At 38.2% G+C, this 26,848-nt stretch overlaps 3 protein-coding genes across 4 annotated transcripts in view; all 3 read left to right on the forward strand.

Moving 5' to 3' along the window:
* LOC114272482 (K(+) efflux antiporter 5) overlaps positions 1–14,524 on the forward strand; it is a 34,770-nt gene extending 20,246 nt beyond the window's left edge. Inside the window, exons 9-20 of the mRNA XM_028214208.2 lie at positions 59–142; positions 268–336; positions 437–514; positions 635–723; positions 928–1,024; positions 7,527–7,580; positions 10,152–10,247; positions 11,568–11,756; positions 11,835–11,912; positions 12,661–12,705; positions 12,790–12,885; positions 14,149–14,524. Coding sequence (XP_028070009.2) covers positions 59–142; positions 268–336; positions 437–514; positions 635–723; positions 928–1,024; positions 7,527–7,580; positions 10,152–10,247; positions 11,568–11,756; positions 11,835–11,912; positions 12,661–12,705; positions 12,790–12,885; positions 14,149–14,187 — 1,014 coding nt within the window. The 3' untranslated portion in view covers positions 14,188–14,524. The remainder of the gene's footprint in view (positions 1–58; positions 143–267; positions 337–436; positions 515–634; positions 724–927; positions 1,025–7,526; positions 7,581–10,151; positions 10,248–11,567; positions 11,757–11,834; positions 11,913–12,660; positions 12,706–12,789; positions 12,886–14,148) is intronic.
* On the forward strand, positions 2,305–6,418 carry LOC145796878 (uncharacterized). 2 transcript variants are annotated; one of them, XM_082882419.1, is made up of 5 exons: positions 2,305–2,488; positions 3,549–4,532; positions 4,643–5,455; positions 5,553–5,671; positions 5,764–6,418. In XM_082882419.1, exons 2-5 carry the CDS (start codon positions 3,566–3,568, stop codon positions 6,226–6,228), a joined length of 2,364 nt encoding a protein of 787 aa, XP_082738545.1. In that variant the 5' UTR covers positions 2,305–2,488; positions 3,549–3,565; the 3' UTR covers positions 6,229–6,418. The 2 variants fall into 2 exon arrangements, with proteins under 2 accessions (XP_082738545.1, XP_082738544.1); XM_082882418.1 differs by lacking the exon at positions 2,305–2,488 and having other exon boundaries at positions 2,501–4,532.
* A 6,755-nt stretch (positions 14,525–21,279) lies between the features above and the next one.
* Positions 21,280–25,674, forward strand: LOC145797669 (uncharacterized). The gene is made up of 3 exons (XM_082885072.1): positions 21,280–21,859; positions 25,056–25,140; positions 25,641–25,674. Exons 1-3 carry the CDS (start codon positions 21,280–21,282, stop codon positions 25,672–25,674), a joined length of 699 nt encoding a protein of 232 aa, XP_082741198.1.
* Positions 25,675–26,848: the final 1,174 nt, after the last annotated feature.

Consider the following 26,848-nt stretch of genomic DNA (forward strand, 5'->3'; position numbering starts at 1 on the left):
GCTTGTTCCTTCCTTTAGGGAAGTGGTCCTAAGACTCATAACTTGTCACATGCTGCAGCTAAAAGTTGTTGGTCCTGTTGCTATTCTTGGAGGGCTACTTCAAATAGCTATATTGGTGTGTTTATGTGGCATAACTGCTATGGTATAGTTCTGAGATTCAGTTATTATGTAAAGTACCAATGCATTCTATTTTTTACTGGCTTTGTTAGAAATATGAAGTTCTGATTTGAAGGTGTGTGATGTTTGACAATCTGCCAACTGCTGCAGTTATGTGGAGCAAAGTTATCGGATGGTGTATTTGTTGGTTTTTTCCTTTCTATGTCATCAACAGCAGTGGTATATTTGCTGTCCATTTCTGTTGCTATGTGCATTTTCCTCTCTCATGCTTGCCACAATCTGATTGATGGTCATATTTTTGCACATTTCCTTTCAACAGGTGGTGAAATTTCTGGTAGAGCGGAACAGTAATAACGCTCTTCATGGTCAGGTTACGATTGGGACACTTATTTTTCAGGTATCTTGTGACCTATTGGTTTTCAGATAGTAAATTTATTAATAATGAATGTAAGTCAATGAGAACATTCTTGATTTCATTGTGCATATCCATTGCTTCCTTTACCACTGATTATTTCAGGATTGTGCTGTTGGTTTACTATTTGCTTTGCTCCCAGTTCTGGGTGGTAATAGCGGCATTTTGTATGGAATGATCTCAATGGGAAAGCTGTAGGTTCATTCTTAAGCTTAATTCTTCTGTCTTTTTCATTTTTCTCATATCATGTAGGTGATTTCTATACTCATATAACCTACTTTCATGATTAAGTAAAGAACCACTTTCTGAAGTTGCTATTTTTTGCTTGTGCTTGCAAGTGCACTTTCTTGGAAAATTTTCTGAACCGGATTTAACTTGCCATTGTTATTTAACATCAGGCTCCTGGTCTTGTCCATATATCTCTCTGTTGTGTCTGTATTGACTTGGTCGTTCATTCCTCGATTTCTAAAGCTGATGATACAGCTATCATCTCAGGTGAGTGATTGTTGGGAATTTATGTATTTTCTTTGTGTCTTGTTCTAAAAAAAACTTGTACTTGCCAATAAACAAATGTGTAGTTGGACTTCCGATGAGATTCTATGAATGATGTCATCTTAGGCTGCAATAATCCAACTATGTTAATTGACTACCAGTTGCTGATGGCAAATTCATATCTGAAGATCCATTATCTGTACACTCCTGACTGATATGATTTTGTCTAACTGTAAGATATTCTGAATACATGTGCACACGTATATTGGATGTATCTAAAACCCAATCCAATTATGGGAATGGGTGGCGATAAGGCCACAGATACTTTTTATCATGCCATGAATATTTGCTTAAAATTCTGATTCTGCAGTCCCACCCTTTCTGAATCTTTCGCTCGTCTCTCATCCATTTGTCTGCTCTCACCCTCTCTTTTCCTTTTCTCTTCTCTTTCCTTGTCTCTTTCTCATCCCTTTCTCCCTCCCTCCTTCCTTCATCTCTCATCTTTTCTCTGTCCTCATCTCCCTTTAACAATCCAGACGCTGATTGACTTTCCCAGACCCTCTTGGATCGTCATTGGTAAACATTGCTGTAATCACTGATTTCCATCCATGAAATTAAAGCACACTGGACAACCTCGCCATGAAACAGATTGAGATATTTTATTACAATAATTGAGTTTTTCTTTGTCTTCAACAAAATAATTTTGAAATAGTACTGTTTTATTTGAGAATAGATTTGAGATCAGACTAGGTCTTGTTCTCCAGATTCAAATCCCCCAAGCGGTTAGTGCGGATGAGCAAAAAGATGATGATGATGACTACAAAAACATAATGGAGGACATGAGATCAGAGTGTGGAAAATTTGGGCCCCTTCAAGGTTTTGATTTTGTGAAGGATAGAGAAACTAGAAACTCTGAAGTCTATGCATTCTGTGTTTACCCAGATCTCTTAGTTACAAACATTGCTTGTTCTGCTCAGTGTTGTCAAAGGCGCGCCTAGGCGCACGCCTAGGCGCAAGGCGAGTCGAGGCTCAGTATCTGCGCCTGTACAGGTACCAGGCGAGGCGGATTGAACCAGGCGCTCGCCTTAGACGCGACTTGATCAAGGCGAGAGAGGCGCAAGTCGATCGCCTAGGCGCGACTCAGTGTTCAAGTCGTAGATCTGATCTAACGACTCAGATAACCTTTCGAATGGCTCGTAATCACAGAGGATTACGACCCATGTAGCATATGAGACAAATAGAACCCTAATCGATCGATTACGAACCTGTGTTCCAAAAAAGAAGTCTGCGACTCGACTTCTCGCGACTCGACTTCGATCGACTCGACTTCGATCGACTTCTCGCAGGTTCGACTTCGCAGGTTCGAGACGACTTCGCAGGCTCGAGTTCAACTTCGATCGACAACGTCTGGGCTTCGCAGATCGACTCTCTCCCCTTCTCCTTCTTCTTCGATCGTCTTCTTCGCAGGTCTCTGTTTTTTTTTTTTTTTTTTTTTTTCTTTTCTTTTCTTTTACCTTCGTTGAAGAAGGTGATCTGTTTTTATTTTTTATTTTTTATTTTTTTTTCTTTTCTTTTCTTTTGATTATGATAAATAAATAAATAAATAAATCCATAAATAACTTAATTAATTGATAAATAAATTCATAAATAACTTAATTAATTGATTATGATAAATTAATTAATTCATAAATAAATTGATTATGATAAATAAATAAATAAATTTTTTTTTTCAATTATTTGACTTTCATAACCCTGATTATTACATAAACAAATAAATAAATTAATTAATTCATACATACATACATAAATAAAAAAATAGATATTTTACATTTATTATGATTATATTATACTGAAATTGATTCATCATTATACTGAAATTAATTAATTCATATTCACCATTAATTAAAAAAATTGAAAATTGATTCATAACATTAATTAATTCATACATTACATACATTAAATTACATACATTATACATTAATAGAAAATTGAATGTAACATAATTCACCATTAATTAAAAAAATTGAAAATTGATTCATAACATTAATTAATTCATACATTACATACATTAAATTACATACATTATATTATACATTAATAGAAAATTGAATGTAACATAATTCACCATTAATTAAAAAAATTGAAAATTGATTCATAACATTAATTAATTCATATACATTACATACATTAAATTACATACATTATATTATACATTAATTATTAATAGAAAATTGAATGTAACATAATTCACCATTAATTAAAAAAATTGAAAATTGATTCATAACATTAATTAATTCATACATTACATACATTAAATTACATACATTATACATTAATAGAAAATTGAATGTAACATAGGAATAAATGTAATGGAATGTAATGTACATTAATTAATTAATTCATCATTAATTAAAAAAATAGAAAATTGATTCATACATTACATTCATTAATTAATTCATCACATAACATGCATTACATTCATTATACTGAAATTATTTTTTTGTTATTTATTTTTTGTGTTGTGTAGTAAGTACTAAGTAGAAAATGACATCGGAAAGTAATAGAAAAGATCCGGCGTGGCAATATGCCCATTTGGTGGAGAAGAATAATTTAAACAAGTTTGAGTGTAATTTTTGTGGTAAAGTATCAAATGGAGGTGTTTATCGGGTGAAACAACACCTTGCGGGAGGTTATAGGAATGTCACTGCTTGCCCGAAGTGTCCTTCTCATGTAAGAGAAGAGATTAGAGAGTTCATGTCCAAAAAAAAGACACAAAAAGAAGAAATGAACATGTTGCCTGATTTCGATGACATGGACATGGAAGATGAAGATGAAGATGATGATGTCGTTGAGATCAATGTCAATCAACACCGCAACTTGACAAGTAGTAGCCAAGGTTCATCCAAATCCAAATCCAAATCAAAAACGCCAAAGAGAAAAGGGCCTATGGATGTTTACTTCACACCCAATCCTGAATCAGTGGTGAAAAATCGAAAAGACCAAGCAAAAGGGAAACAAATCAAAATTGATGCAAATGACCCTTACAAAAAAGAAATGAGAGCTCGAGCACTACAAAGATTTGCAAGGTGGATGTATGATGCTGGCATCCCTTTTAATGCAGTAAATTATGAGAGTTTTGGACCAATGATTGAAGCCATTGGCCAATATGGTCCTGGTATGAAGCCACCGACATACCATGAAGTGCGGGTTACCCAACTCAAAAAAGAAGTGAAACATACTGAAGATTTGATGAAGTATCATAAAGAGGATTGTGCAAAATACGGGTGTTCCATAATGGCAGATGGTTGGACTGATAAGAGAGGAAGGACATTGATTAACTTTTTAGTTAATTGTCCAAGAGGAACCATGTTTGTTGAGTCGGTTGATGCTTCTAGCTATTCAAAGGATGGGCAAAAGCTATTTGAATTACTAGACAAGTTTGTGGAGAAAGTTGGAAAAGAGAATGTGGTGCAAGTTATCACTGATAGTGCTGCAGCTAATGTGTTGGCGGGTAAGAATATTTCCTCATTCCTTACATCAAAATTGTTTACTCATAGTTTGTTTTGTATTTAAAATTTAAAAACTTGAAAATAATAATTCTTCATTATTGTTACATTATAGGGAGGTTTTTGGAAGCTAAGTATGAACACTTGTATTGGACACCATGTGCTGCTCATTGTTTGGACTTGATGTTAGAAGACATTTTCAAGATACCTAGACTGAAAAAGACATTTGAAAGAGGTATTGCAGTACATGGCTACATTTACAATCGGCCTACGTTGCTAAACATGATGAGGCGCTTTACAAATTTGAAGAATTTGATCAAGCCTGCAAAAACTAGATTTGCAACCGCCTTTTTGACTTTGTCTAGGATGCATCAACAAAAAAACAATTTGAGAAAGATGGTCACCTCCGAAGACTGGACCTCAAGCAAATGGGCAAAGGAGCCACAAGGTAAAAGAATGGCACAAACTTTGTTGATGCCTTCATTTTGGAATACTGTTGTGTTTGCCCTTAAGGTCTCGGGTCCTCTTGTCAAAGTGCTTAGATTGGTTGATACCGAGAAGAAACCTCCCATGGGATACATTTATGAGGCAATGGATAGGGCAAAAGAATGCATTGCAAGTTCATTTGATCATAAAGAAGAGAAGTATAATGAAATTTTCGAAATCATTGACAAAAGATGGGATGTTCAATTGCATCGACCTTTACATGCAGCTGCACATTTTCTTAACCCAGAATTCTTTTACCCAAAAGCGTTAGAGGTGCAAAGAGATCATGAAGTGATGAATGGGTTTTATGAATGCATGCAAAGGTTGGTCCCGGATGTCACTGTTCAAGATTTGATCACTAATGAGATGAGTATTTATATGAAGGCTGGGAGTCTTTTTGGCAAGTCTGTTGCGATTAGGCAAAGAAATACAAGAGCACCAGGTAATATATTATAGACTCATAGAGTTTATTTTTAGTAATACTTTTAGTAAAACTTAATATTTGGTAACAATTATTTCTAACTAGTGGATTATCACAGCTGATTGGTGGGCATCATATGGTTCTTATACTCCACACTTGCAAACTTTTGCCATAAAAGTCCTTAGCCTAACATGTAGTTCATCGGGTTGTGAACGAAATTGGAGTGTATTCGAACATGTGAGTATTTAACATTCTAACTAATTTTTTGTTCAATTCAAATATTTTTTATTCTAATTATATAGAATTTAATATCTTTTTAATAATTGCAGCTTCATAGCAAGAAAAGAAATAGATTGGAACAACAACGTCTCAATGATTTAGTGTATGTCAAATACAATAGAACATTGAGATTTAGGTATGACATGCGCAACACTCTTGATCCCATATCTTTGCAAAATATTGATGAAAGCAATGAGTGGTTGCTTGGGAGGATGGATGGAGAATCAGATGAAGATAATGAGCTTGTGTTTGATGATGATGATGGCTTGACGTGGGCCACTGTTGCTAGAGCTTCTGGAGTAGAAGAAAGTAGCCATGCAAGTAGAGCAACAAGTTCACGCTCAAAGGCACAACCGAGGATATCTAAATCATCAACATTGACTCCACTTCAATTAATAGATGAAGAGGAAGCGGGCTCAGATGACACAGAGGAGGAAGATGTTGAGGGATACAAATCAACTGATGGAGAAGAAGATGATAGTTTGCTTGCCATTGATGTTGAGAATGATGATTGACTGACACCGACCTAACCTACTCTTTCTTTTGATATTGATGTTTTTAAGTGTTAAGACATATATTAGTATTTGTTGGATATTTATGTTTTAGATGTTTAGTGTTTATGTTTTTATTTTATTGAATGTGGATTATTTGATCTTTAAAAATTGAAATGTTATGTAATATGCACTTTCATGGCTTTGAGAATTATTCTATATTTTGTCTTGAATCTTGATTACTTTTTATTTTTTAAAAAATTGTCTTAGTACTATGAATGATTAGTCTATATTAATTTTTCTATTTTTTACGAATACTGTGCGCCTTACTTCAATAAAGCCCGCGCCTCGCCTTGCGCCTTGCGCCTAGGCTCCAAGAGACCTTCGGCGCCTTAGTGCGCCTTGAGCCTTTAAAAACACTGGTTCTGCTGAAGGGAATTAAAATGGATGATAAAATTCTTACTGTTAGGTGTGCTAACTAGAGCATTTTCCAATCTAATTAGAATGTGCTGTTGCATGCACAATAAAAATAGCATTGCAATTTGCAAAGGCTCATGTTGCAACTTGCTTCTTCTTTATTTCTTTTTTGGACTCAACCTACAGCATTGGCCACCAGGTTTTATGCTTAACCCAATTGTTCATCATATCCAAATTCATGGCAATCACGTCGAGAGTCAAGAGTTGCATGAACAAAACCTATTTCTATGCTCAAAGAGAGAGAAAAGAACGAGGGTGAGAAAACATGAGAGAGAAATGGGAGAGAGACCAGAAGAGTTGAGACTCAGAATTTGTATGATGGGCAAAAGTGACATTTTAGGCAAACCTTCGTGGCACTATAAAAACCCTTCGTGGCATTATCACCAACCCTATGAGAATTTGAATCTGATAGTTTTTTTTTTTTTTTTGCTAATGCACACGTGTAGGTTATTATTGAACTTTGCACTGAATCCATTCCCATTGGGATTAGACCTATAAATAGGTAGATTATATTTATTGCAATCACAGTCACTTATGACCCAAATTTTATAAGACTGAAGCTGCTAGAGAAAGAAGGTAAAGAGACATTAGCATCCAATCTGATCATGCAATGAAAGAGAAGTTCGTATTTGAATGTTTTACTCAGCTTTGTAAAGAAGCATATTTGTATGACTTAAAGTGGTGTTGTTGGGTTGAGCCTTGGTTTGTGTCTGGATCTTATGTACTAACTATGAACAGGCCGCATATTCTTCATGCCCTAGTGATTATTTTGCCGTGTCTTTTTATTTTGTTAATTTTAGGATTTATTTATTTTTTTGTGGCTAATTTTGTTTGTGGTTTGTCAGACAAATGAACTTTACCAGCTAGCTTCAGTGGCATTCTGCTTATTATCTGCTTGGGTAAGTGCATATAATTATGGTCATTTTGGAAAAAAATTATAGATGCAAAATGTGAATATAGATGCAAAATTTATTCTCTCTATTGCTGAAGGGGTAATTCATTTTTTAATCATCATTAATTTTCAAGTCAGGTTTGCCATTGGCCTGTCAACCGAACAGGATGTTTCGGGTTGGAATAGTTCTCATCCATTGTCGACCAACCACCTCTTTGAAATCGACTGAGTGACAACTTCTGTTTGGCGGTCGGTTGTAGTGAGAAGATTTAGTAGTAGCAAGGAGATATATATATATATATATATAAACACTCCAGTAGACAGATACAAATATGAAAATATACATATATAGATATAAATCTAAGAGATGTACAGGGAAAAAAAAAATCAAATCTGTAGTGTAGAAGAAATCACCAGTCAAAATATCAAATCTGGTTATGCCTTCATCGATGCTGTGGTCATTGTATCACTCTACCGAGGGAGATCGGACTATTATCCTCCACCATTGCCATGAGAGAGTTTAAGGGTTGAGAGCAAAAGTTCTATTCGGTCTGATTGAAGCGTGAAGGTATCGACTGAGACTTGAAGGTGAAAGAATCACAGGTGAGAGTAAACGAGATCAAGGGTTTCATGGGGGAGACCAAGAGATAGACTTGGGACTTGAGATATCGGAAAGATGAAGATGAAGAGCCTGTTGATTTTTGAATTTTGTTGGGACATGTGAGAGAAACTATATTTTTCCATTTTTTTTTATTAATTGGTAGAAAGATAGCTTTGTTGAGAAATGTGAGAAAATTGACATTTTCCAAATTGTTTATTCAATGATAGAAGACAGCTGTTGATCATAATCTCAATAAACCTACATAATCATGCCACCTGTGTGTAATCTCATCTTTATATATATATATATATATATATTCGGGTGGGTCGATTTTGACGGGTGAGCATAATTTAGAGCCGTTAACATCTGAGAATTCGAAATAATTGATTGAGATTAAACGTCTGCTGACCGTTCATTGATTCGAAATCAACCGTGCAGCTTCGGTTTCAGTCAGTTTGGATGGGTGGGTCAGGTTTTGTGGTTCCCGAATAACCAAATTTACTTGTTAAGCGGCAAGCTCTTCAATACAATCTGTGATGGTGGATTGAATTTTACTGTGTTGAAGCTGAAATTGGAAGTGGTGAAAGGTTTGGATGATCTTAGCTCTTTTTTTTGTTTTTTGAAAAAAGAAAGTGATATGCAGAAAGCTAGAGCTTGAATTTGGAGTAAGGAAATGAGTAGGAAGACATTTTTTACTGTGATCAGCATTGTAATGGCATACTCGAGCAAAAAAAAGTAGATGGCTTGTGAAGTAGGCTTTTACAGTAGCCTCTACACCAAAAAAAGTGGGGGGAAGGCTGCCTATGTACTACAGTTCTACCAGACCTTGCTATTTGAACAATCAGATACATTAAACCAGTGGGAGCTTCCTTGAGGCCTTTGACAAACTTAGAATTTAACTGTTGATGGCATCTCAATAACTTGCCAGACTTGGGTAGCAAGAATTCCATTCACATTTTGATCTACACCTTCTGGAGGAAGGAGAGAAGGATTGATCTCTATGACTCTTGGTGTATGAAGTCCCAATCCAATTGTTTATTGTTGACTGAAGCTTGTTAACTGTTGATGGCATCTCAATAACTTGCCAGACTTGGGTAGCAAGAATTCCATTCACATTTTGATCTACACCTTCTGGAGGGAGAGAAGGATTGATCTCTATGATTCTTGGTGTATGAAGTCCCAATCCAATTGTTTATTGTTGACTGAAGCTTGTTAAAAAGTCAGGAATGTTTCTTCCCTCGTCTTTCCAGAGGATCCAAAATTTGCATCAACTATTCTGGCTTTTTAGTCTAATCACCTGTATCACCCAATCAAAAAAGAAAATAAACAAAAAAGCTTCTCCAGTAAACCTTATGGAGAGTTTTGTAGTCTGCAAACATACATCGAAGTATTCTTTTTTCTGTTGATGATCTCAACACCCAAATGTGCGCATCATGAGCACGGTATAATTTTTTAATGAAATATGACTCCAGACATTTTTTTGCTGTCAATCCACTTCAACTGAAAATAATAGGATAGAACAAATGAAACATTTTGTACATAATGGACATTCATGGTCTTGTAGATAGGTTTTCACATCAACAATTTAATGCCTTTGGATATTGAATGTTGGCTTATTATTGGGCTTCTGCAAAATGAGGTGATAATCTAAGGGTACGGAGAACATCGAGTGTAATTATTTCTTAGCTTGAACATATTAAAATTTGAGCAGGAATTAGGTACACAACTTTTTAAGGGGAAATTGCCAATAGATGGGACAGTCACAAAATGATTGCACTATAAATGAAATTTTTTTTTGGGTGCAAAAACACACATGAAGAGTTGCACCAAGCACAAGAATGAATTTGCACGATGCACAGGAGAGTTGCACTATCATGAAACTGTAATTTTTCTTCCCACTGCTCCACTGAAATGCAATTTTCCCACTTTTTAATGCTATCTCATTGTCATTTTTACTTATACCCTGTTAACCTTCAGTGCAGTGACAAGCTCGGCCTTAGTCTTGAGTTGGGTTCATTTGTGGCTGGAGTTATGATATCAACCACTGACTTTGCACAGCATACTCTAGATCAGGTACTATTCTTGGAAAATGCTTACACCAATTGTAATTCATGTTAACAAATCTAACATGAAAACTGCAAAAAAAAGAGTTTTTATGCTATCAAGTGATTTTTTAAACAAGGGTATGGGCGTACTTCACTAAAATGTCAACAGCTTCATATGTCATACCTTGGGGTTTATGAGGTACTTGTTCCTATAACTATCCTCCAGAGGGTTCAGATTCCTTCCCTTTGTTAGGAACTTTAAGTTTCGCTTATTAAGTTACTTTCCCTCTTTTTTTGTACCCATTCGGCCATTTCGTTGTGCAACGTAGAAACTTTGACCTCCAGTGTGAAAATTTTCACACTTGAAAATGCAAGTGTGAGTTTGAGGCCAACTACTTCGTTTGAATTAAACTGTGGGTTTCCTTGATCCAACCATGCACCCTGATTTTATGCTGGGCTTTGGCCCAGTGGACAGAGAGCCTGGAAGAAGCTGGGAAAGCAAGAGTCATTAATTGAATTCAAATGATCTCCAAAAAGTTGTATGCAAGTTAGTTCCCACCTAATGGAGTATATTTTATTTTCTTTACTTTGGTTGACTGTCTGTTTCTTTATCGTCCTGGTATGGAATTTTTAGTGGCGATTTAAATATATATAATCTAAATCTACAATGAAATTAATTGTCTCCGTAAGATCTCTTTTGGTGAACCAAAAAAAAAAAAAAAAGAAGTTGCGTTTTGAGTCTCGACCAATACTGTTGGTACCTTCCATGGTTGTTAAAATCGCGATCCGGATCATAGGATCTTACGATCCTACGATCCTACTTTGCCAAAACGATCCAGATCGTTGTAGGATCGCATGGGATCGTGTAGGATCGTATGGGATCGTATAGGATTGTAGGTAGGATCGCAAGTAGGATCGTAGATTTTATAATTTTTCACCTTATTTTTAATATGTATCATTTTAATTTTAATTTTTAGGATCTTACCATCCTCGATCCGATCTTACGATCCGATCTTACGATCCGATCCACCAGACCCTCTCACCGATCCTACTTAGGATCCCGATTTTAACAACCTTGGTACCTTCATCTCTCAACCTAGAGTTTTCACTCACTGCTTCAGTAGCCAAGTTTACCTGTTATTGCTGATGATATAAAGGGCTAAAAGCATTGAAATGATATTTCTTTGAGGTTAGCAGAGTTAAGTATGAAAGTTCACTTTGCAGGGGAGGAAAAAGAGTACTTGAAGTACCGGCAGTGGAAATTCTAACCGTGTACTTACAAATTATCACATGTTGTATGTAGATGTGCAATTAGGGAGAAGTTCAAATTTTCTGCTCTATGTTGTAGGTGGAACCGATCCGTAATCTATTTGCTGCTCTCTTCCTTTCGAGTATTGGAATGCTCATACATGTACAATTCCTGTGGACCCATGTGGATATATTGTTGGCATCTGTTATTCTGGTTATAGTTGTTAAGACCACTGTTGCTGCTATGGTTACCAAGGCATTTGGATATAGCACCAGGACTTCATTTCTGGTAAGTTGTTCACTTTGCTTTATGTTGGACCGTTTAAGTATGCAAATTCTTAATTTGTAATTGCTGACTTATGTCAAGGTTGGAGTATTGCTTGCTCAGATTGGAGAATTTTCTTTTGTTCTCCTAAGCCGTGCCTCAAATCTTCATCTTGTTGAGGTAATCTCTCTCTCTTTTCTAGCACAGACACACATTCTTAAGGCATGCATGTTGATGTCTGTAATGTAGATCCCACTTTCATTTACTTTATCTTTTGTTGGTAATGTGAATGGCATACTTATAATGTTGCTAGCACTGGGCCAATTATTTCTTGCACAAATTCCGGAGACTAGTTGTGTGTAATGTTTGGTGGACAACATGGCCTGCAACCAGCCATGTTGATAAATTTTCAACTCAGAGACATTAATCTAATAGTTATGATCTTGATCTTGACCTTGCTCTTGCTATTTTTCACAGATAATTTGTACTTTGTATGGCAACTGAATTGGTCACAGAGTTGTTCAACACTTGCAAACTGAATCGTTGATTTCAATATTGAATAGAACTCAAGCTTTAGTTTATAAGTTACATTTGGTAAATCATAAGATTAATGTCGGTGGCCACCTTCGAACTTTAAAAAACATTAAATTACATAAGGAAAATCATTTAATAGAAAAAAACTGAACACGTTCAAGCAAAGTTTACTTTATTTTAAGTGTTGAACACAAATTACTTTTGGGGGGTTTGTCTTCTGTTTGACTGCATAGTATCATCCAGTTTCATGGGTATAAGCTCTTCTTTTCCATATATTTTTCGTTTGTTCATTTTTATTTTATTTTTGTTGGTTATTATTGAATTATTCTTTTGACATCTCAAATGTAAATTTGTTCCTTTTGTTTACAATGTAAAACTTGGTTAATTTCTTTAGGGGAAGATGTATATTCTTCTTCTTGGAACAACAGCACTGAGTCTGGTAAGTTTTTCATATATTGGAACTGCATCAAGAGCTTTTTTTATTTTGTTCATGCAATATTTATCCTAGTGGAGATTACTACAGGTAACAACTCCTGTCCTGTTCAAGTTGATACCTGCTATGATGCACTTGGGTGCTCTCATGCACTGGTTTCCCGCAGAGAATAGCACACAGAATGAGGTTCATAACTCTCTCTGTCTCTCTCTCTCAATGTATTTCTATGCATTTTGGACCCACCTAGATGCTATATTCACATTATCGTAGTTACTAAATAATTCTTCAACTCTTTCTCATCTTCAGAACATTTTGTTATGGTAATATTGTTATGCATGCTGTAGATTAAGAGATGATTGTGTAAATCTCATTAACATTCTCGTACGGTTTGAAGCAGGATTATATTATTAAGATCTTCCAAATGCTGAATATCTTTCAAAAGTTAATCCTTAGGGATGCTTGGTGTGTGCTTGCCTATTTTGTAGTACTATAACATTTCTAACAAATGACTGTTTATCATTTAGGAGACTGCTCTGCATCCCCAAGAGAGCCTTAAAACACGCATGATTTGTTTTTATTTTATTTTATTTTATTTTTTTATTGTGTAATTGCTGGAACTGCTTTTCCTAAATTATTTGTTGCATAATATGTAAACACCATGGCTACCTACTCTGTAACATAAAGAAAAGAACTGCTTCAACACACACGTTCACAAAAGGGGAAAAGATGAAAAAACGGAACTGCATAGAAGACAGGTTTAAAAAACCAGATACGAGAAAAGTATAAAACAATCTATAGCATGCTGTTAATTGTTGTCTGATTCATAATCACACATTTCACACATGATTTCTGTTCGTGTTAAAACAATTGGAGCAATGGAAAATAACCATTGAAAATGACAAGAAAGCTAACATCTTTATAATGGGCGTGTTTGGTGTAGCTTCTAACAAGGTAAAAGCTGATAATCATAATTAGAAGTTAAAAGCTAATAATTTGTTTTTTTCAGCTTATCTAAGCTATTTCTATCTCATAAGTTATAAGTAAAAACTGTATCAAATACACTGACACGGATTTTTAAAATAAAAAAGCTACTTATGAATAGCTCTATAAGCTACACCAAACAACTATAACTCCCGAAGAAGCCCATAAGCTATTTCTATCTCATAAGTTATAAGCAAAAACTGTATCAAATACACTGACACGGATTTTTAAAATAAAAAAGCTACTTATAAGTAGCTCTATAAGCTACACCAAAGAACTATAACTCCCGAAGAAGCCCATTTTTGGAATTTCTGGTTGTGGCTCTTTTAGTTCTACCTTGTTCCCTCTGGAATGCAATTTGCTCTGGAAGCTAAAATGTTCTTGCAAAAAACACTTTTTCTACGAGGGATGTAAGAGTGATGTTTTCATTTCTTTGTTTCATTTCCTCTCCTTTTCGTTCTTTTGCAGGAGAAAGCTTCCATGATTGAAGCTAACAGATTGTTGTGACCTTTGAAGTGTTTGTCGGGTGGAATCTAAGGCTTCGATTACATATCAGAATTTTTTAAGATTAGATGGTTGTCTCAGTCAATTTCATCACCAAAAACTACAGTTACACATCAGTACTTGCCGTTCCCCTGGAGTTTGTGTACATATATAGTACATCACATTATATTTTTAAAATACTGTATATATGATTTTTTTTTTTTCTCTCGTGTCAGTAGCTTACGCATGTTGTAACATGAATTCCATACAAATGGTTACAAATTCCTCCATATACTCATTTATCTTCTTCTCTTTTTGATGAATGAATCTACGTAAGATATATCTTGATTCCTTTCTTGAAGTTGGATCCAATTCTTTCCAAACCTTTTCTATCAAGTCCATGTCAGCCTTTAGGGTACATCTTACCCTAATCTTGAGTGATGTAGCATAGGTTGCTTGAAGAGTGACGTTGCTCGTGATAGGCATAGATAGGCATAGCTTAAAGCCGTTATTGTTTGGTTTGGATAGTGGATAATTACCAGTAGGTCCTATGGATCAGGTTTATTTATCATAAGTCCTAATTGAATACTTCTATGTATTTGCCCCTCGTTTTGATAAGGAGAAAAATTTGAGACACTTTTGATGTATGCTTTGTCTTTGTCAAATGATCATTTAGTACTGATACTGAGAAATTTATCAATGCGATAAATGATTGGGATGTTTTGGATTTTGTTTGTGAGATTTGATTTATTTTTAGTGTATTTGCGTGTGTTTGTATTGAATTATGATGTGGAAAGTGAAAGTAATTAAATTTTATGTTTTGATTTTTTTTTTTTGTATAGTGATAAATTTATTATTGAAAGTCAAGAGCAGGGTCCGGTCTATAAGACCATAGGTCTCTTCGGATTTTATGTCCAACTTCTCATGAAAAAAATTTGAATGGCTTGATCTTCATATCAAAGGTTTGTAACCAGTGATTTCTTTATTGATATGCATATCAAGTTTTCCTTTGAACTGTTTTGAATCATGTTAGATGGTGCAATGAGAGGGAAGGGCTGATAAAAGCTACAAACTAATTATCCAAATGAGAAAACAAGAGCTTGATGGGTTAATTACACTTTAACCCCTGCACATTACCTAAATTTTACATTTGTCTCACTTTTCTATTATATTAGTTTGATCCCTACACAGGTTGCAATATCAATTTTTCATTATATGCCGTTATCTAAGAGTATAGTCTGTCCTCCACCAATTCTTTTATCATATTCAAATTTGATAGAATAAAGAATTAAAAGTGAATTTTCACCAAATAAATGATGAATCAAATTCTTCATCAAATTTTCTACATTAATGTTTTCACTCAAATTTGATTATAGTTTTTGTGGGGACATATTTTATGAATGACAACACGTGACAAAGGTGATGCTGAAGTGCCTGCCGAGGTGTTACGTGGCTTGGTCATATTGCCAAGATGATCTCGACTACGCCGAGGTTATCTGTGGAGACGTCGGAATCCGAGATAAGCAGATAAGGGACCAGAGTCCTGGAACAGGGGAGGATCTTAGTCTGGATTAGGATAAGGCTCAATGAGAGTTTATCCCTATTTAGCTGAGGGTCCAGGATAAGCATTAGGAATGACAACGGGGCGGGGCAGGGATCGCACTCCCTGTCCTCGATCCCTAATAGTGGAAATTTTCCCATCCCCGGCCTCGATCCTCGGCGGGGAACTTGTTATCGCCCCGCCTCCCAATCGGGATCGGGTTTCCTCAACCACGAAAAGTCCTCGACCAAAAAAAAAAAAATTTCAGCTTCAGATCAGATATTCAATAACAGATTTAACAATAACAGATTTAATACTCATGAACAACAACACAACAGACTTAACAACAATAACAGATTTAACATATATATTTAGCTCCAGATTTGAGGATCATCAACAACACACCCAGATTCGTCTCTTCACTCCTAGCTTATATATTTGACAGATTCAACAATAGAAATGGCGAAACCCTAGCATACACCAGATTCGTCTCTTCACTACTCAACTTGGATCTTGGCGCCAGTGACCAGAACTTCCAGATCTAAAGAACAAAATCAAAAAACAAAGAGAGAGAGAGAGAGAAGGACATATCGTGAGAGAGAGAAAGGACATACCGCGCGAGAGAGAGAGAGAGAGGAGCGGCCGCCAGTGAGAGAGAGGAGGAGCCGTCGCCGTGACGCCATGAGGGAGGAGTGACGCCATGAGGGAGGAGTGACGCCGGTGAGAAAGAGAGAAGGAGTTGCCGACGCCGACGCCGTGAGCACCGCAACATAGAGAGAGAGCGAGAGGGAGAGAGTTTGAGAGAAAAGAGATAAGTGTGAGTAGAAAAGAGAGGCTAAAATGAGTCTCAAAAGTAACCTATATATATATATATATATATATTTGCAGAATATATATTTGGGGATTATACGGGGATTACTCGGGCCGGGGCTGGGGCCGGGGGAATTTATTCCCGTCCCTGGCCCGAAAATCATCGGGGATTTAATTTTTAATACCATTCCCGGCCTTATGGGGATAATTTTCATGGAAAACCTGTTCTAATCGGGATCGGGTCTCCATCGGGCCGGGTTCAAATTGCCATCCCTAATAAGCATTGAGTTTGAGTCCATTGGGGTGAGGCTTCTAAAGGAACCAGGTCACTGCTGATTATAAAAAGAAGGCACCCTCTGGGTCTGATGGAAGTTCCTTCTTGTAAGTTTAAGTACAATTTGCTGTCTTTGAGAGATATTGATTACTAACTTGATCGTCAGAGTGCCCCCGGGTGGACGAACCACCAGGGCTTAATCTATTCTGGTGGTACTCTCCAACTGAGTTCCCTCTTTGGTTGTGTGGTAAAAAATCAACATCCACAATTTGGCGCCGTTTGTGGGAACTTAAGGAGAATAGATGGCCAATGACGGATATGAAGAAAAGATTGGGGATGACATTAACAGTGAGAGTTGTGAACACGCAGATCCCAACGTTGGAGAAGAAAACCACAATGAAGGAGCACAGGATCCGAATCCCTAGAAGAAGGATGTCGGCAAAAAGGGTAACTCCCCGAAGAAATTTGGCTGAGATGAGTATTACACCAAAAGAGACCTGCAGGTATGGAAGGATAGATGCTTGAGGAGAGACGACAGGATGAAAGGGATGGCGAACAAGTTGGCGAACCTACAGTCAGTTGTCAACTTCATGATGCAAAATAACGTGATGCAACCACTGTTCCCATTACAGGATACGCCGGTACCGGCGGCCAAGACTGATGCCCAGAAAGGGGGGCAGAAAACAATCCTAGTAGTCCCGCAACATGGCAAGGAAAAGGAGGGCTCACATCGGGCTTCAAGGGATGTCGGGGGATCGGAGTCAATAAGAGGTGAGTCGCAGAAGACACAGCGAACCAAGGGGACCCATATAAAAGAACCTCGGCATATCCAGGGGAAGGGCCTTTGCTTTGATACAGTAAATGAATAGAAATCCAAACGGACGCACAATGATGCCGGAAGCAGCGCGCCACAAAGGCTGAAATCTGTTGATAGCTGAGCTCCTGGTCGAATGAAGGAGGATCTGAGAGACTACCTCCAGAGAAAGCAACTCAATGTCGAGATCACATCTCCCGTCAAGCCGAGAACGCCGTTCTCAGTGGAGTTGGATAGGTTTGAGGCCCCAAAAAGGTTCCATATGCCGAGGTTCCAGATTTATGACGGTAAGTCTGATCCGAACTTTCATGTCAACTTATATTTAAATTCAATGGCTTTGTATAGCGGGAACGAACAGTTAATGTGCAAGGTATTCCCATCATTCTTTGGGAAATCGCATCAGATTGGTTCCACAAGTTGTCAAAAGGAACTGCGAAAAGTTGGGAAGGCCTGGTTGAGATGTTTGTGGCCAGGTTTGTTACGAACAAGTTACAGCCACTAAGAGTAGACTCCCTGCTGGCTTTGAACATTAGCGAAGGTGAAAGCCTCAGGGCATACGCCAAGAGGTATTACGAGGTGTTCAACCGAATTCCTGCTTGCAACCAAGAGCTAACGGTCATGTCCTTTAAGAACGGCTTGGAGGATGAATGCCTTCTTCAGAAATCGCTGGCAAAAACTTTACCAAAAAGTATGGAGGAGCTAATGGCACGGATCGAGAAGTATGCTAGAGCAAAAGAGGACACGCCAGGGACGAAGGCACCAAAACAGGAGAAGAGAAATGGCTCGCCAAAGCGAGGCTGAGGTAATACTGGTTTTAATAAGTGGGAAATAGGGTTTAGGGCTGCACAAGAAGTCACCACTATATTCAGAATCCCAGTTTACAAAGTTCTGGAAAGGATCAGGAACTAACCGTATTACAGAGCGTCGGAGAAGATCCCTGGTGAGTTTATGGGAAGGAACCTTGGGAAGCATTGTGCTTACCATAATGAGGATGGGCACTTAACTCAAGGATGTAGGGCTCGAAAGACGCACTTGGAGGATTTGGTTAGACAGGGTCACTTGAGAGACCAAGTAGATGAGGTCAGGACCCTAGGCACTAGCAGCACCACCTCTACCACCGCCACCGGAGCAAGTAAATGGACCTCGGGTGATCAATGTGATTCACTCGAAAGTTAATGAGAATGATGTACGTGAGGAAATTCAGAGAGTAAGGCACCTACAACATGTGTATTAGGTCCAGCAAAAAAAGCCTAGGACGAATGAGTACCAGGGGCCAATGGTTTCTTTCATTGAGGTAGACCTGGATATGGTGCAACATCCACACAACGATACCCTGGTGATAATGCTGAGAATTGGGGAGTACCAGGTGAGGCGCATACTGGTTGATCAAGGCAGTTCTTGTGACATCAAGTATGTTAGATGTTATAAGAAACTTGGCCTCCACCCCAATGATCTGGAACAATCCCATAGCCTGATGGTTGGATTCAACGGAATGCCGACGTGGCCTCTAGGAGCCACGGATTTGGAGGTGCAGGCAAGCACAAAAAAGGTAAGCACAGAGTTTACGGTAATTGACACCCTCTCCCCTTACAATGTTATCATGGGTAGATCATGGTTGCAAGCAATGAGGGCTGTTCCCCCAACATTGCACCAGCTATTGTGATTCCCAACTGAACATGGGATTGAGGAGGTCAGAAGGGATCAAGTGCAGGCGAAAAATTTCTCCATGGTAGCAATGAAGTCCACCTGTAATGTGCGGGAAGCACATATAGTAAAAATTGAAGACGAGGACATGGAGGTCCTAGATGATGTTGGCAAAGAACCAGCTGACAAGAGTGAGGAAGCTTTGAAGAAGATTCTGGTTCAAGAAGATGATGGAGAGCGCTTCTTCTTTCTCGGCTTAGGCTTAACCGAGGAGGAGGAAAGGGAGTTAAAGGCTTTCTTGCGAGAAAACATAAAAGTGTTTGCCTAGACGCCATACGAGATGCCTGGCATTGATCCCAAGGTCACTAGCTATAAGCTCAATGTAGACAGGTCGGCTAAACCTGTCATCTAGCAGGCAAGGAGGTTGACATTAGTACATGTGGAAGCAGTTGAAGAGGAAGTGGACAAGCTGCTGGAAGCCCAGGCCATCCGAGAAGTACACTACCCGACCTGGTTGTCCACTACAGTGGTAATGAAAAAGAAGAACGGCAAGTGGAGGGTCTGTGTGGACTTCACCAGCCTGAATAAGGCTTGCCCCAAAGACAGTTTCCCACTGCCCAAAATCGATCAGTTAGTAGATGCCACTTCAGGGCATGGAAGGATGAGTTTCCTAAACGCATACAGAGGCTACCACCAGATAACAATGTATGCCCTAGATGAAGAGAAGACGACATTTATCACCCCGAAAGGACTCTATTGTTACAGAGTGATGTCTTTCAGGTTAAAGAATGCAGGAGCAACCTATCAGCGATTAGTGACCAAGATGTTTAAGCATCTGATTGGGAAGACAGTAGAAGTCTACGTTGATGACATGGTTGTGAAGACCAAAGAACCTAGGAATCATCTGGCCGACTTGAAGGTAGTCTTGGACATCTTAACTACATATCAGCTCCGACTCAATGCTTTGAAATGTGCATTTGGAGTTGAGTCTGGTAAGTTCCTAGGACACCTGGTCACCATAAGGGGCATTAAGGCAAGCCCATATTAGATCAAGGCTATCCTTGATTAAAAAGCTCGACGTCAGCTAAGCAGGCCCAAATTTTGACCGACAAGGCAGCAGCCCTAAACAGGTTTATCAGCTGAAGTTCTAATAAGCGTAAACCATTTTTTAGTTTGTTCAAAAAGACCACAAATTTTTTGTGGACAGAAGAGTGCGAAGTCACCTTGGCTGACTTGAAAAGGTACCTGACAATAGCTCTAGTTCTATCAAATCCAATACTTGGAGAAGAATTGTTCCTATACTTAGCAGTTTCAGACCACGCAATAAGTGCAGTGGTAATCCGAGAAGGGAAGGGAGAGAAAATGGTAGCATACTATGTGAGTAAAATCCTAGCAAGTGCAGAAACCAGGTATCTGCCCCTGAAAAAATTGACACTAGCCTTGGTAATGGCTTCCAAAAAACTAAATCACTATTTCCAAGCCCACAAGATTATGGTGCTGACTGAGCATCCCCTGAAGTCCCTGTTACAACATGGAGATCTGATAGGCAGAATAACTAGATGGGCAGTGGTACTGGGCCAATACAACTTGGAATTTAGGCCTAGAACATCAATCAAGGGCCAGGTGGTGATCGACTTAATGGCTGAGTTCACTCCTGGCGCAATCCCAAGGCAGGCTCCGGTGAGCTACAACTTAGGATGTCCAGGGGAGTAGGAAGAAACCCAAATGGGGCTAAAGAACCCCACACTAGCAACACAGAATAAATAAGAGAAGCCAAAGCCCTGCGATATCTACATCAGTGACTTCTTCCGACTCTTTGTCAATAGAAGTTCAAATCAGCAGGGAGCAGGGGCAGGAGTAATATTATTATCGCTAGATGGGCAAATGATAGAGCAGTCTATTCGTTTGGGGTTCAAGGTCTCAAACAACGAAGTAGAGTATGAGGCGCTGATTGCAGGACTGAAATTAGAGGCAGCCATGGAAGCCGATGAGGTGGTAGTCTTCTATGACTCCTAGCTTATTGTGAATTAAGCAATGGGTGAGTGTGCAGCCCGAGATGGAAGGATGATAGCTTATGTCAAGGGGGTTGTCAGGCTACTAATACTATTTGAGAATTGTCGGCTACAGCGGGTGAGCCGAGACGATAATAGTCATGTCGACGCCATGGCAAACTTGACTACTGCAATAAAGTCAGGGGAACCATGGACAATCATGGTTGATTATCTAATAGGGCGAAGTGTAGAGCCTCTGATAACGGAATACGAAGCAATGTGCGTGGAAATGGGTCCTAGTTGGATGGACGCAATAGTTATGTTCCTCAAAGAAAACAGACTACTAGACGACCAAAAAGAGGCACACAAGACTAGGTTGAAGTCGGCCAGATTCTACCTATCAGCAGAAGGCCATTTGTACAGAAGATCCTTCATTAGACCTCTACTCCGATGTGTGCATCCTTATCAGGTAGAAGACTTTTTATATGAGATCCGTGAAGGAGTTTGTGAAAGCCGTGCAGGGGGCAAGTCACTTGCCCATAGAGCCATCTCCCAAGGATACTGGTGGCCATACATACAAAGGGATGTTGAGCCTATGTTAGGAAGTGCGAGAAGTGTCAAAGGTTTATACCTTTGATACATCAGCCAGCAGCAGATCTGAACCTAGTGTCTAGTCCTTAGATGTTTGCCCAGTGGGGCATGGACCTGGTAGGACCACTACCCCAAGCAACTAGACAAAGAAAGTTCTTGCTAGTAGCCACAGACTACTTTACAAAGTGGGTAGAGGCTGAACCTCTTGCGAAGATTTGAGATATTGATGTGAAGAACTTCATCTGGAAGAACATAATAACTAAGTTCGGGATCCCAAGGGCCATTATAACAAACAATGGTATTCAGTTTGACAGTAAGCTAATTAAGAGCTTCTGTGCAAAATACAAGATTAAGAACTATTACTTTACTCCTAGTTTCTCTTAGAGTAATGGTCAGGCAGAAGCATCCAACAAGACCATCTTGGATGGGATCAAGAGGAGGCTGGAAGCAGCCAAGGACAAGTGGGTGGAGGAATTACCAATGTGCTGTGGGCATATCGGACTTCGTTGAGAAGGTCAACTGGGGAGTCCCCTTTTGCCATGGCATATGGTACTGAAACAGTCATCCCACTGGAGGTCAGCATCTCTAGAATCAGAACCCAGGGAGTGGAGAATTGGACCAACAAGGCATTCCTGGCCCGAGATCTGGACCTGTTGGAAGAAAGAAGGGAGAGAGCAACAATTCACCTAGGTGCATACCAGTAGCAGCTTACTAGGGCTTACAACAAGAAAGTCAACCGATGGAGTTAAAGGTTAGAGACTTCGTCCTTAGAAAAGTTATAGCGATCCAGATTTTCTCTTTTTTTTTTTTTTTTTTTTTTTTTTTTTTATTATCCCGGACTCAGTTCCGTGGTTGATGGTTGTTGTCTGTGTTGTATTTCCATCCTTTAACTCTTAGTAAGTGAGTTTAGAAATGTTTTGGGCGTGTTTTGAACAGGTTGGTTGAGCTTTGGTCTCAAGTGTTGTTGCCCAGGTTTTAGGTGATCCGCTCGAGCGGGTCCCTTTGTGCTCGAGCGGAGTCTGCATACTTTCAGTATGTTGTGCGTCCGCAAAACTACTGTAGATGTGTTTTTCACGCTCGAGTGAATTTCCTTACGCTCAAGCGGGTCGCGCTCGAGCGGGTGTTCGAACTCTGTAAAAATGCTGGATGAGTGTAATCTACGCTCGAGCGGCTCTTCTTTTGCGCTCGAGCGGGTGTGTTTTGTTTTTGTGTCTTGGCGCTCGAGCAGGTTCAGTTTTTGTGTTTGACGCTCGAGCATCCTATTCTCCGCTCGAGCGGGTCATACGTATATCAGATCTGGACTGTGATATTTTAAATCACTTTTTACACTCTTTTTTTCTCTCTCTCTCTTACTTTTCAAAACCTTATTTTGAGAGCCTCTCTCTCTAAAATACAATTTCTCTCTAGGGATTGATCTAGTTCTTGGGTGTTCCTACCCTCATCTCTTTGTAAGAAAGTTAGAGGGTTGCGTGGGCTTCGTTTTGATCCGAAAACCTTGGGATTTGGAGCACTTTGAGTTTTCATCATCTTCTCAATTTGAGCTCCGAATTTGAGGTAGGGATTTCCTTGTTCTTTTACAATGCTTCGTCTATAGATAGACATGTGGTAGTTTTGTATTGCATGAAATTTATATCCATGTTGGGTTTGTTTGAAAATCATGGGGGTGAACCTAGGGTTGGTTGTTTGAAAATGGGTTTGTTATCATTGATGGTGATTTGGACTAATTGGGGTGTAAATTAGAATATTATTGTTGATAGAAGAAAAAGCTGTAATTTATATTTGATTTGATAAATTAAAAAAGGGGTTTTGTACTTTGGGCCAATACATATGTATTTTGGGTCTCAAATGAGATTATGGTTGTTTGTTGTTGGTATTTGAGCCTTTTTGGATCAATATTAAGAAAGAGGGAGAAAGCCCTAATTTACTGTTATGAATTAATTTGCATAATTGATTTGGAAAGTAATGAGAGGAATGATATTTGTTTTGTGAAATGGGAAAAGTGTTCTTGGAATAAGTGGCGGAACAAGTCGATTTTGAAAATGAAAAATGGATTTTGGAATTGGAATATTGTATCCTGAGTATTGAATACTCACATTTGGGGTTTTACCTTCACTTATCATCCTAGCATTGTTGTTGGGTTTAAGATCTCATGAGAGTTGAGTCTTTGTAATAGATGTACTAAAATCGCGCATCTAGAGGTTTTGTCCTTGGTCATCGGTGGAGGATGACATGGTTGTGTTGAATTGTCGTGTATGCATTACACCTGTATTGATTGAACATTGTATGTAATGAAGTGCTATTATACATTATATATGTATAAATTGTTAGGGAGGAGAAAGGGGATGTACTCCAGTGTGTGGGAGGAGATAGATGATGTACTCCACACATACTTATGTGTTCATATACTTTAACACATTGCTTATGTATCTTGATAGTTTATGTGTATGTATTACACTTGTTGGTTATACTCTGTTGTATTGTGATTCTTGGTGTTATACCCTGCGCTTATAATCAGAGGTACCGTTACCTTCCAGCTAGCGCCTGGAGAACAGACTGCGATGAGAATCTAAGGTACCGCACCTTTCTAGCTAGCGCCTGGTAAAATGGTATACCATTGTGAGAATTGTATCTTTGGCTTACTGTGCATATAGCCGGTAGAGCAAAGTTTTATTGTTTTGTTTTAGTGTATCTGAATATATCATGGATTGTGATGGTTACAATTTTGGAAGGCCGAGTTGCCTCATTTGTTGATTATATACATGTTGATGATTTGTTATCTCCCTTATATCGAAGGTATGCATGTATAGTTATGAATGTATTGAAAACAAACGAAAATGCCATTGTGAGATTTTGGGAAGGTGTGAAGGAAAAATTGGGTATTTGAAAGTATGTTTTGAAAAAGGGAACATCTGTTGTAAGTATAGAAAATGGGAGAAAGATAATGGGCTTAGAGAAATTGATTTCCTAAGAAGTTGTTATTGTTGTGAAAGTTTGGGAACAAGGGTTAATGAAATGAAATGAAAGATGAATCGCTTATAGCGCTGAATGGATTGACTGTTTTGAGAAAAGCTTATACTTATGTATACTTTTGTATAAACTGCCACATTATTATTCTAGTACGAGATTGAGCATTCATGATCATAGCTATCTGTAAGTTGTTATTGTTGAGATCATGTAGAGATCCCTACTGGACTATATGTTCATCCCACGTTATTGAATCTTTTTCAGGTGTTAAGCAGGATGTGTTACAAGATGTGGATCTTCTTACTTGTTGGTCACAGGGCCTCTTTTGTGTTGGCGGAATGCCATATGTGTAAAAAGGTTACACCCTTCTTTTGATTCTTTAAAGATGTAAGCCTTCGGGCATTTTATTCAGTATGCTCATGTTGTATTTAATTTGCATTCGGATGAGAGAATTGTTATTTATTTCTACTCATGGGACTAAAGAGTTTATTTCCGCATGTTATCTCTGAATTTGAATTAAGCTAATGAATTTGGTAATGACTTCGAGTAATAAAAAGTGGGATGTTACAAAAGTCATCAGCAATAAGAAGGATCCCAGGGAGGGCAAGCATGGCCCAAACTGGGAAGGGTCTTACCGAATCATCTTGGTTGCCGGCAATAGGGCATATCGGTTTGCAGGCACTAATGGAAAAAAGTTGCCAAGACCCTGAAACACTTGCAATCTGAAGTTTTTCTATCATTAGTTTTTTTTTTTTTTAGATTTATGTAATGATTTTATTAGCCGAAGTTTTAATAAAGTGCTAGTTTGATTTTGTTTTTATGAATAAATTGTTCAAATTTGTGCAATAGGGCTGAACAGTCTTATGATGATGTTTCCGATTGAAACATGATGAATAACTTAGACTTATCATATGGTAGAGTTGAATTATACTTTTCATATGATAGAGTTGAACTAAGTTGGCGATGTTTCCGATTGAAGCATGACGAGTAACTTGGATTTATCATATGATAGAGTTGAATTATACTTGCCATATGATAGAGTTGAACTAAGTTGGCGATGTTTCCGATTGAAACATGAAGAATAACTTAGACTTATTATATGGCATAGTTAAGTTATGCTTACCATATGATAGAGTTGAACTAAGTTGGTGATGTTTTCGAACGAAACATGACGAGTAACTTAGACTTGCAATGACAGTAGAGTTGAACTAAGTTTGATCTAGCCAGATTAGCAGAGGCACCAAGGTAGAAAACCTCGGCTAAAGATGTGTTTGAATCAGACTTTGACAAAAATTAGAGATGCTTGCTTAATGTGAACTTAAGTGGTACTTAGGTCCACATTAGGGGGCAGGAAGCAAGAATAAGGAATAGGCTTGAGCCTGGCACTTGTTGAAAATTTTTGAAAATTTTCAACAAGTGTCAGCTGAGGTAACCAGATGAGGAGATATCCAAGGTATTTGTTACTCGAGATAACTAATGAGTTTGTCAAACTTGGAAGAAATGGAAGGGTGAAGTCTTGCCAAAGAGCAGCAAGTATAAATAAAGCAACAACACTTGTAAAAATATTTTGATGAAATATTTTTAAGTGTTAGCCGAGAAAAACAGTGAAGGTTTTGATCCGAGATAATACATGTCAGATGTGTTTCAACCCGAAGTGATTGCACTGTTAAGATATACTTGGAGGAATTGCAAAAATATTTTAAGTATGGAAACATGCAAGGCATAAAACGCATACATGCAGAGAACATTCAACACTTAGAAGAAAATAAGGCATGCATTCATTTAAAGAAAATTTGCTCAATTGCAAACAAAAAGGCACTTCGGCCTGGCATAGAAAACTACTTGTTCAGTTACAAGTTCAAAAAGAAAAAAGAGTACAACAAACAAGTTCAGAAAAATAAAAGGAAAAAATCCTAAGTACTATAAGCATTAGCGTTGATCTTGGATTACTTAACCTCGGCTGGCAGTATTGCTTCCTTCTCCGCAGCTATCTCGGTATCTGTTTCAAGCAAAGTTTGGTCCAAGCTCTTCTCGGCGGCCTGGACCTCGGCTTCAGA

The sequence above is a fragment of the Camellia sinensis genome, chromosome 8, assembly GCF_055761805.1.
Source record: "Camellia sinensis isolate YWXY chromosome 8, ASM5576180v1, whole genome shotgun sequence".
In the NCBI taxonomy this organism is placed as follows: domain Eukaryota; kingdom Viridiplantae; phylum Streptophyta; class Magnoliopsida; order Ericales; family Theaceae; genus Camellia; species Camellia sinensis.